We start from the raw sequence: 12,216 nt of genomic DNA on the forward strand, positions 1-12,216 counted from the left end.
TTGACAGGATATGGAAATACTGTACTGTTTATTATAAGAGGACTTTAACTAAATACTCTATAAATCTCTTTATAATCTAGTTTTATCAATAATGGCAATTCTACCAATACACCAGACCATTAAATTCATTTAAAATAAAACCTTTTACCTGGTTGAGATGCAACGAGCAGGACACTATATTGACTATAATGTCCCAGAGCTGGGACAAAGGCTCTGAACATATCCACATTTCTCTGTACCACATCAAGGTAGGACTGAGAACTACCCAAAGAGTTAACTGTGAAGATGATCACCTTGGAATGAGCAGAGGCAGACAAATCTAATGAATAAAAAGAAACAGTCTGAGCCCAAGATTTAGGTTTTATTCAAGTTTGTGTTCATGATAATAAGGTTTCTTTTCTACAAATAGAGAGCTTTTAGGCACACTTGCCCCCCTAGATCAATCCTATTCCCATGGGAAGTATACAAAGTGCTGAAGTTTGCCACCAGAAAGAGGATTAAGAGCAAGAATATATCCCAAGGGGGTGGGAGAGAAGAAAGCAATAAAGATAAACCAAATAAATGAGAGAATCCAGAACCCATAAACAAGGAACTGCATTTTTATATAATCACAATTTTCTTAGGGAAAATAAATAATATGCTACAGGCAAAAATGTACCTATAATCAATTATATCACTGATTTTTAAACTTTGATCTTAGGAGTTCTAGAGTTCCTTCAACATGACTCAGAGGCCATCTGGGTGACTGGGAATAAGTGGAAAGAAGGTTGGCAGGCATGGCTCCAGGCTGTTTACTTTGACTTCTCCAAGCAGAGGAGTTTTGCTTGTATCTGTTTTGTTTATTAAGGATTTTATTCCAAAGAGGAAAAAAAAATAGCTTGAAAATCTTTAAATCAAGATAAAATGTCTTGGCTGATTTTTTACTGTTTTTTTCTTATAACGAAGCCCAGTGTCCATGGTCTTAGGTTCTTCTTTCAATGGGACTTACATATAAGTAACTGTTAAAATTTTAGGAAAAGCTGTTCTCTGAGAGTTCACTGTTCTGATCCTCAAACACACATATGCCATTTTACAACTACTTTACTCTGTTACACAGTACGTTGTACAGTAAGTATATGCTAAAATAGTGGCCAGACATTATAGGCATCAAAAACAACAGAAAAATAACAAACCAGCTAGAATGGCATCAGTATAGTCAACCTTTGTAAATGAATATTAGCATTCCAGGGAGACCATGAGTAGGTGCCAGGGTTTACAGTCTTAATTAATCCTCTAAGACCATCTTTTAAAACAAGTTTCAGAAGGAAACACTTGTGCAATGTGTCCACTGGGAAGTGAATTTTCTATTAAATTTTAGTTCATAATCCACATAATTAAAATGGTAGATCCAAAAACTGACTTCTGGATTTTAATTGTGGTTTTTTATGAGTCCTCTTAAGTAATTCCTGTGTTCTAGTATTCTGAGTAGATATCTGGTAATGAGACAAAACCTAAAGAATCGGAAGACATCAGAACTGGAAGGGATGTAGTTAACACTTCCCTATTACTTCTACTTGCCAAGTACTATTCTAAGAGCTTTCCATATATTTACTTATTTACTCTAATCTACAACACACTATGGGATTATCATCATCCCCATTTCACAGATGGGGAATCTAAGGCACAGTGAAGTTAAATAACTTGCTCCATGTCATAGAACTAGGAAGTAGCAGAGCCAGAATTTCAAGCCCAGGCAGTCTGGCTTCAGTGCTGTTAAGCACTGTGCTATATTTAGAAAATTAGTCCTATACCCTCATAAAGATGGTGACATTGATACCTGGAAAGATTAGGCTTGTCCATACTATTAAATATCAGTGAATGGTTTAACTTATGACCCTATAAATTGGCCCCAACCTATCTCGCCAGGATAATTTCTTTTCTTTCCCCCTTTAGCTTCCTCTACTTTAAATGACTTATGAGTAAACAGAGTAGTAGCTGCCTAATATGGTTTCAAAAGTGCGAGAAAGTATTCCTACTCCATGAGATTTCCCACCAAGTTCCCAAACTCTTTAATTTCTCCACAGGCCTGGAATAGATGCCAGGCATCTGTAATTTTAAAAAGCACCTGAGGTGACACAAGTGATCAATGTATAAATCATGTTTTAGGAACCACTGGCTATTGAGCAAATTTCACTCTGCTCTATATGTCAATAACAACTTATTTTTAATTTATAACAATTGAACACCTTTTACTTCATGTGCACACGTGTATATATACCTGTACACACAAACATTTATGCTTGTATATACACAGACTATTTCTGGAGTAAATCACAAGAAACTGGTAACAAACATATCTTTGAAACCCCAGCTCAGCCACTTAATAACTGTGTGACCTAATACACAATCTCTCTGAGCCATCTATAAAATAAAATAAGAGAAGTAAAGACTGTGAATATATGTGAAATATCTACCATATATTACTGATTCCCTAAAATAATGGCAGCTATTATTATTATTAAGGGACAAACATAATAATGTCTTCAGCAAGGAAATGACATGATACAAACAGTATCAGAGGAGAATTATCCTGTTAGCTTTGTCTAATATAGGATAAAAGTAATCAAAAGAAAATAGGAACCCTCATATACTTTTGATGAGAGTATAAATTGGTACAACTTAATAATGTAAATTTTAAAAACACATACCTTTTGACCCAGTAATTCTATTTAATCTTGCTAGAGAAGTACACAAAGATTTTTGCATGACAATGTTCTCTGCGGCATTATTTGTAATCACAAAAATGCAAAATGACCAAAATGTCTACCAATAGTAGACAGACATCCATATGATAGAGTATTATGAAGCTGTTCAAACAAATAGAGCTATTAGATCTATATATGCTATTAATAATGATCTTCAAAAAGATATTAATTCATCAATAACTTAAACACAGAATGGACATGACCCAGCAATTTTACTTCTGGGTATATAACTAAAAGAATTGAAAACAGGTATTCAAACAACTTGTACATGAATGCTCACAGCATCACTATTCACAATAGCAAAAAAGATGCAAACCAAATATCAAATGATAAATAGATGAATAAGATGTGGTATGTCTGTATCATAGAATATTATTCAGCCATAAAAAAGACTGATGTACTTAGACATGCTACAATATAAATGAACCTTGAAAACATCATGCTAAGACAAAGAAGTCAGACACAAATCACCACATATTGTATGATTCCATTCACCTAAAATATCCAGAAGAGGCAAATCCATAGAGCAGATTAGTGGTTGTCAGGGCCTGGGGAGAGGCGAAAGTGGAGATTTAGCTTAATATGTACAGGATTTCCTTTTGGGTTGATTAAAGTGTTCTGGAACTAGGCAGTGTTGACAGTTCTACAACATTGTCTTTGTGCTAAATGTTACTAATGGTGACTTGAGATGAGCCCCAGAGGACTGGAAAGATTCAGATAAGTTTATGGCAGGCAGGAGCAACCCAGGAGCCTCAAAAAATAGGATGTAGGCCTTGTTTTTCTCAACTTCTAGACATCCTGCCTTGAGGACCCCAGGATGCACGTGCTCTCTCTCATGTATGCTCTCTCTTAATCTCTCTCATTAGTCTCTTTAAAAAGATCTGCCCTCAGTGTCTTCATTCACTGTGAGCCTCAAATAGGGCCATCCTGGGCAGCAGTCAGACTCAGTGATCTCTAAGGGTAGCCTGCATGTTTCCGCTTTTCCGGAGTGAAAACAAAGGACAAAAAAGAAAAAGCCACACCTCTTGGCATGGACTTTTGTGGAAACAGAGAAGTTTCAAATTTCATGGGAATAAGCGATATAAACAGAATTTTGCCTTGGTGCCATTTAGCTACACAGTGGGAGAATGTCATTGAAAGTGACCAACTATGCCCTGAAACCTTCTGGATAACAAGAGGAGAAGGGAAAGGGCTGCAGGAGATCTGCAACATGGAGGACTCATGGGGAATAGCTCCACGTCTGTGTGATTTTTCAGTTACTGATGATTACTGGAATGATGAACCCTGCCCTCTCTTTTTTTAAATGTATTATTTATGTATTTATTTATTTTTAGGCGCAGCAACCCTTGGTTGACCTCACAGATTTGCAAGGACCTTGTCAGCTTACAATCCCTTATTTTTTATTTTTAACGCCTACAGCACCTGGTCTTCCTAGGTGGTCTCCCATCCAAGTACTAACCAGGCCCAACCCTGCTTAGCTTCCAAGATCAGACGGGACTGGGCTTGTTCTGGGTGGCATGGCTATAGACATGTGAAAGATTTCTGAAGATGGAGTGCTTCAAAGACCTTGGCATCTCTTCTCTTGGAATTCACAAGCAAGTTTCCTTGTTGCTAAATTTCTGATATGGAGCTGTAAAGCTATTGAAATCACTTATTTATCCAATTGGACTACTTTTAAGGGTATTCAGTGTGTATCATTTTTTATAAAATGCATTTCAGAGCAAAAAAAAAAGTCACCAATGGTAAATTTTATATGAATTAAAAAAATTTTTTTTAAGGAAAGATAAAAATATTTAGTGCATAAAACAAGTGCAGAACCAGTTTCCCCCGTCTGACTCTTGAAACTACTTTGAAACAATTTATTAGCATTATCCCAGACTTAGTCTATGTATACAGAAGCTTAACTGTTTGTGTATGTATATATAACGCAAGCTCATATATAATTATGTATATCCCTCCCCCAAATGTTTTAGTATCTATCAAAAAAATATACAAATGGAACAAAGTACAACTTGATCAGTTAGGTACAGTAATCAATGCCTGTCACAATGGGGCATTACTAAATTTCCAAATGAGTTTGACTTCCCAAAATTATGAATGCACTTCTCTATATCCTAGAGTATATTTATGAGATGTTAGTTAACATTATATTTAAAATTACTTCATGTAACAGTAATTAAGTGTTATCGGGAATGCACAACCAAAATTAACAAGGGGAACATGAAACCTGCCCCAAGATAGCGTGTACTCATTCAATATTCCCTCCGAGGTGACAAGCACCACCCCCTATATATCTACTCCAAGGATTCTAGTCTTTCGATTATCTGAAATAATAGTTATTGACGGTTAATGAGAGACGTAGGAAGAAACAATTTCCGCAGGTCCTAAATGGCCTCACAGCCTCTAGGGCCCATGTACTAAACAGTCCCGGAAAGTGATCTGGAAGAGTTAAGAGGTCCCTTAAGAACTTCAGTGCCTGGAAATGACATGCACAAGAGAATATCCAACTCCCCCAGGGAGCTTCTATATGAGGCCTACAAAAGGATCATTAAAGCAACTATTGTACTCTTTCCAGAGGCAGAAAATGAACTCTTTGTATCCTACAGAGATCCAGAGGCTTGCTATAACTATTACACCCAATTTTTCTGACCTGGAGGTATAATTTCAATTTTTCTGACCCACTATTATTCTTAGTATTTTTAGGCTTGTGAAACCATTATGTCTCAACATTTTATTTGGAGAAGATGGTCAAGGAATACACGGGACCTAAGTAAAAAAAAAAGAAAAGGAAAGCCAAACAACTACAACATATTACAACCTGATTTTCGCTATAACCTGGTTTTGGAAGGTTAAACACTTTATAGTGTTTAGAGTAAACATTTTCTAATTTAATGTTCTTCTAATTTTTTTGATCATGCATCCCTGGTAATAAAACACTTTTAAGACTACATCCCCAAATACAGTATTTACCCACATATATATGTGACTATACTTACGTACATTATAAAATATATGCAAAATTTTTTAATTAAAAAGGTGAGATAAAAATTACTCTTTTAACATTTAGAATTTTATTTGTTAATGATACAAAAACTCTTTTTGTTTATTAAAACTTATTTTAACAATCTGTTTTTTCCCAGACAGGAGAAAGCTAAAGAAGTTCAGCACCACCAAACTAGTATTACAAGAAATATTAAAGGGACTTAAGAAAAATAAATAAATAAAATGGCAATAACTATATATCTATCAATAAATTATTTTAAATGTTAATGGCTTATGTTCTCCAATCAAAAGACATAGGGTAGCTGAATGGATAAAAAAACATCTTTTACATATGTTGCTTACAAGAGACTCACTTCAGATAGAAAGACACACAGACTGAAAGTAAAGAGATGGAAAAGATATTTCATGAAAATGGAAACAAACAAAAAGCTGGGTAGCAGTACCTATACAAGACTAAATAGACTTTAAAACAAAAGCTTTGACAAGAGACAAAGAAGGACCCAGTAATTCCACCTCTAGGTATTTATCTGAGGAAACCCAAAACACTGATTCAAAAAGACATATGTATCCATATGTTCATTGCAGCATTATTTACAATAGCCAAGACATGGAAACAACCGAAGTGTCCATCGACAGATGAATGGATAAAGAAGCGGTACATATATAAAATGGAATGTTATTCAGCCATAAAAAAATGCAATCTTGCCATCTGCAACAACATAGATGAACCTAGAGGGTATTATGCTAAATAAAATAAGTCAGACAAAAAAAGAGAAATACCATATGATTCCACTTGTATGTGGAATCTAAAAAACAAAATAAATGAACAAACAAAACAGAAACAAACTCATAGATACAGAGAACATTTTGATGGCTGCCAGATGGGAGGGGGAGGGGAATGGGTGGAAGGGATTATAAAGCACGAATTGGTAGTTGCGAAATAGTCACGGGATGTATAGTATAGAAAATATAGTCAATAATACTGTAATAACTATGTATGGTGTCGGATGGGTACTAGGTTTATTGGGGCGATGATATCATAAGTTATATAAATGTCTAATTACTATGTTGTATACCTGAAACTAATATTGTATGTCAACTGTAATTGAAAAAGATTTTAAATTATTTTTAAATGCCCCCCAAAACTCCAATATATTTTTAGTGAAAGCGATGTGAATTGAATTTTTTTTTTAAAATTGGTTTAGCACTTTGCTATATACCAACAGGCAGGTATTTTTCCCACTTTACAGATGATAAAAGTGAACTTCGAGAGATTATAGAATCTGCCAATGTCAGAGCTATAATGTGGCAGAGCTAGGATGCAAACCCCCAACTGTCTAACTCTAAAACTATATATTGATTAAGTGTTCTTAATCAATATATTATGAAAAATCAAGCTAGGATGCAAACCCCCAACTGTCTAACTCTTAATCATATATTGATTAAGAACACTTAATCAATATATTATGAAAAATGAAGCAATCAGAGAAAAATTTATACTAAAGTGTCGGCCAGAGACAGAGAATAAATCCTTCTGACTAATCTGTATATTATTTGCTTATTTGACTCTTATTAATATAATCAATTGCAGTCTCTGTATGACTCTGAGTAAGTCACTTAACTTATTTGAATCTTAGAGGATTTGGACTAGATGATTTTTAAGGTGCTTTAGCATTACAATTTTAAGACTCTAGGCAGAGTATAGAGGATTTTTAGGGCAAGAAACAACTCTTTATGATATGATAATAGTGGATACATGTCACTATAGATTTGTCCACACTCATAGAATGTAACACCAAGAGTGAATCCTAATGTAATCTATGGACTCTGGATGTGTCCAGGTAGGTTCATCAATTGCACTACTCAGGCAGGGGATGTTGACAATGGGGGAGTCTATACATGTGCAGGAGCAGAGGGTATATGGGAAATCTCTGTACCTTCTGCTCAATATTGCTCCAAACCTAAAACTGCTCTAAAAAATAAATTCTATTAAAAAAATTCTAGGACTTCAATACAAGAGTAAATAAGGCATATATCTTTTAAGCAGAATAACCAGACCTTTGCTGATCTCCACATTAGGCAGGTTGAAGATATCAAGATCCATCATCCCTTCTTTAGTCCCTTCTGAGAGGTCCAAGAGGACAAGTCTGTCTGCAATGCCCTGTACAGTATAATAAGAAAAAGAACAGCATTACACTGGACATGGCTGGTTACTCAATTTAAATTCATTCAGAGTGAGGTCTCCTGTGCTGTCTTATGAAACAAAAGTAACACAAGAACAATAAAAGGGACATGCAAGTAAGACATTATTATGAATTTGAATAATGTGATTCTTTAGGCTTGCCTGGAAACTGGAATCTAACAGGGCTATCATCAGAAGTGTAGACTGCACGTTTCTTTTGATGCGATGTAATTAAGATGACTTTGTGAACTCAGTATGCTTGCTATTGTTGAGTTTATGTTTTCATTTTGATGTCATAATTTACATTTTGAAAGAATTTAGAGTGATTTTTGGGGTCTATTTTAGCATCTCATTTCTAGCACGAAAATCAACCTAATGCCAAGTTTCTCTTTAAAAAAAAAAAAGAAGGATAATGGCCATACATCTAAAATAAAATCCTATTATCATCTGGTACTCTCCCCAAAGAGCTCATGGGAAAATATGGCTCCCTGGGAGCCATGGTGCTCTGACTGTAAATGACAGCATGGAAACTCCTAAAAGACACTTTACCTTTGTGAAAGTTCTTTTTCCAAAGTAATAAGGAATCTGAGGATGCCTCCTATATTAGAGTACAGGGGCAAGAGTACCCAGAGATATACTATACTATAAAGCAGAAAGTGTAGAAGTTAAAAAAACAACCTAGCTATACTACTTATTAGCTCTGTAATACTGGGCAAGTCAATGAACTTGGCCTTACTTCATGGGTTGTGAGACTTAATTATGTGACACAGGGCTGGCAGAGAGCAGTTCTAAATTGCACCTATTAATTTTATTATTGTTAAATACACTTGTAAGAGAAATGCGAAGAAAACTATGAATTACCATTTTTCATTTATCGGACATGCAAAGATCCAAATGTTTAACAACAGCAAAAAAAATAGGTGTTTTCACACACTGTGGGTATGAGAATAAATTGGTATAAGTGACATGGGGGATAATTTGACAGTTTCTATCAAAATTTTAAAACACGGTAATTCCTTTAACCCACAAATCTCATTTATAGAAATTATTCTATAAGTTTATTAGTATATGTGTTTAATGATACAATATGTATAAAGATAGTCAAAAGACGAGAAACCACCTAAATGTGCATCGATAACAACAAGATCAATGATGAGGCAGTAGTAGTTTGGAGCAGAGCTTCTCGGGCTCTAAGGGATCACATTTAACAGATCTACACAGTACATAGATTACCAGGGACTTTGTTAAAATGCAGATTTGCTTCCATAGGTATGGAGTGGGGCCTTGGATTACACAATAAAATCTCAACAACGTCAGTGCTGCTGGTCTGAAAGCCAAGCATTTAATAGTAAGCATCTGGAATACAAGTTCTATAAATAGATTGCCTAGCTTCAAATTGTTGCTCCATTTATTGGCAGTGTGACTTTGGGCAAGTCGGGTAACTTCCCTATGCCCTGGTTTCTTCACTTGTAAAATGGCAGTCATGATGGAATCTAAGCCATAGGGATGCTATAAAAATGAGTCAAGTGTTAGATGAGTGCCTGGCACTTAGTAAGTATTCAGTAAACGTTACTGCTGGTACCACCACTACTACAAACTACTGTCACTATTATGACTACTACTGTACTATTTGAATACTGTTGCACTATTTGAATATTGTCCTTTCTATGAAATACTAATGTTTTAAAAGAAAAATGGAAAAAAATTTTTCATCCAGACAGTTCACAGACAAATACTGAGAGTGAGACTCTTCTAACAGTTAAAGGAAACACTTCTTAATAAGGGGCTTTCCTGTATTTAACAACGAAAAAGAAAGAAAATGGGTAAAACTCAGTACTGTTAGAGATGTCAAAAATCAGGTTGATGTGCACTTTTTTATTAGCGGCATAGGTTAGTTCTGCTTTTCGGAAGAGTCATCTAGCAATATGTAATAAGTGCCATAAAAAGCATGCGTGCCCTCTGACTCACTAGTACTATTTTTGAGACTATGTATACCTAAAAGAAAATTCAGAGGAGAAAATAAGCAACTTGTAAAGCAATGTTTACAGAAGCACTCTATTTAGTAACAAAAGAACTGAAAACAATTCAAATTCCAATTAAGAGGGAACAATATGTTAAGATGGAGGGTGGAATAAATGAAACTATAGTACATCAAGAGTTAGTAAAATTTTCTAGCTCTCTGGATACAGTTTAATTATCTGCTGAAGTAGACCTTACCTCTAAGACATATACAAGTCTTAACCAAATACCAGCTACCAAATAAACATATGAGGGACAGCTATTCTATTCTGGACTACATCCCTCAAATGACATCAACATGCTGTTACCATGGTACTGGGCCCCAGAGGGTCTCCTGAACCACTCTGGAAGGGGATTTAAACACCTTTCTGAAAATAATTTATACAGAAAAGATCTAGTAAAAAGGACTGATGAAATGTAAACAAATCTCAAACTAGTGTAAAATAGCAACACATGAACTATGATCCTAAAAGTAGAGTAATTAACAAGAAAAGGCAATCTTTAAAAGAATGCTAATTTTAGAAAGCTAAAATTATTAAATAAGAATTTAATTAAAGTAGCATGACTCAGTAAACAAAAGAATTAGTGACTAAGTCAAATGAATGTCACCCTGAGGTTTTCCTTGGATTAGGATGATGTGCCCATTGTTCAAATCACTCTTCCAAAGCCTTCCCTGACTGGCTACTAAGTAAGAGGCAACAACACTGATGACAGCTTTCAACTATATTTTTTGTCAATTAACTATATAGTTTAAGGCAAGATGAGTTTTTCCCCACAGGACAAAATTAAGTCATTACTTCTTGTAGGTTTAATATAAACTACCTAAAAATGTAGCAATATAATAGGTATATTTATACCACTATGCTTGCATACCTTTGCTGAAATTGCTAATGTGCAGGCAACTCCCAATTCTCCACCTCCAACAACAGTAATTTTATTAACTGTTTTATTCTCATGATTTGCCCAGTTCTTTGAATTTATGTCTGAGACACCTAGCAAGAAAAATGAATGATCATGAGAATTTTAAAATATCAAAATCTTTTTAGCATCTTTTGAAAAAAAATATACCAACCTTCGATGACTTGGACAGAAAAAATGGTGCTGGTCCATAACAGGAACTCAAAAACACTTGTTGAACAAATGAAATGTAGGAAAGACAGGAATCCCATATTAAAGTCTACTAAATCGAGGTTACTCTTTTAAAAAGAAAATCTTTTAAGCATTTAAAAAATGAAAGACTAAAAAACTATAGGATTTCCGTAATTCTGAAAAACATTCTGATCCTTATTGCTCTGGTCTAAAATGCACCTCACTAAATTTTGCAAGCATGTATATTATGCTTTATACTCAATATGAAACACTAAGAATCAAAGATTTTCTAGTCTAATATACTGAAATGAGGTAAAAAAAAAAAAAACCCACAAACATACAATGAAAAAGGTTTGAGACTGTTAATATATATCAAGTGGTTTTGAAAACATGAATTATTTTATCTGTCAGTATAAGAGTAATCTTTTACATTTCAAGAAACCATATTCGTTGGAATGGTATAGTAGGTAATATTTAATAGATGTACTAAAATTTCTGATTCAGCACAGATATGTGTGTGTATGCATGTATTTATAAAAATCAAGTAGCAGAGAATAAAGACTATTAGTCAGAAATTGTGCATACATACTGATTAAGAAAACTACACACCTTCAGTAATTTTTGCAATATAGGCTAGCAAGTCCACCTGCCGTGCCTCATCAGATGATGATAGAGAATATAGAGGAAGTTCCTCTTGAAACTTGGCAATCATTTCTTTAATTAATCCAACGATGACAGATTTAGGCTGCAGAATACACACAGAAGGAAGAGTTATGCAAAAATTTTGCTAACAAGTACTATGTTGTTAAGCTATACATTGTTATAGTTAGCCAAAACAAAGTATTACATTATACTCTCATTTTTTGAAAAATACCATTGAAATTATGTGATACCTTCAACTGTTTTAATATTTTTAACTGAAAAAAATAATTATTATTTTGACTGAAAAATAGAGAAATGCTAAATCTACAACTCCAAAAAGTAGGAAAATAGCACAAATGTGCTTACTAGAAGAGTACCTATGTTTGGGCATGGTCTCTTTTTTTAAATTTTTATTTTGAAATAATTGCAGACTTATAGAAAAGTTGCAAAAATAGTACAAAGAATTTCCATATACTCTTCACTCAAATCACTAAAATGTTAACATTTTATCACATTTTCTTTCTTACTCTCTTTCCC

The 12,216-nt window shown here is 34.3% G+C and overlaps 1 protein-coding gene and 1 non-coding gene across 3 annotated transcripts in view; both read right to left on the minus strand.

The window, feature by feature from the left end:
• UEVLD (UEV and lactate/malate dehyrogenase domains) overlaps nucleotides 1–12,216 on the minus strand; it is a 40,494-nt gene that overhangs the window by 10,279 nt on the left and 17,999 nt on the right. The window contains exons 5-8 of one of the 2 annotated variants that reach the window (XM_006907960.3): nucleotides 11,647–11,782; nucleotides 10,822–10,940; nucleotides 7,806–7,908; nucleotides 149–319 (exon numbers count right to left, since the gene is read on the minus strand). In XM_006907960.3, the coding sequence (XP_006908022.1) occupies nucleotides 149–319; nucleotides 7,806–7,908; nucleotides 10,822–10,940; nucleotides 11,647–11,782 (529 nt within the window). The remainder of the gene's footprint in view (nucleotides 1–148; nucleotides 320–7,805; nucleotides 7,909–10,821; nucleotides 10,941–11,646; nucleotides 11,783–12,216) is intronic. The other variant, XM_025044172.1, reaches the window with a different exon arrangement.
• On the minus strand, nucleotides 4,155–4,273 carry LOC112476663. Its single transcript, XR_003045180.1, has one exon. It is a non-coding gene; the product is annotated as a 5S ribosomal RNA (ribosomal RNA).

This window comes from Pteropus alecto, unplaced genomic scaffold, assembly GCF_000325575.1.
Source record: "Pteropus alecto unplaced genomic scaffold, ASM32557v1 scaffold71, whole genome shotgun sequence".
In the NCBI taxonomy this organism is placed as follows: Eukaryota; Metazoa; Chordata; class Mammalia; order Chiroptera; family Pteropodidae; genus Pteropus; species Pteropus alecto.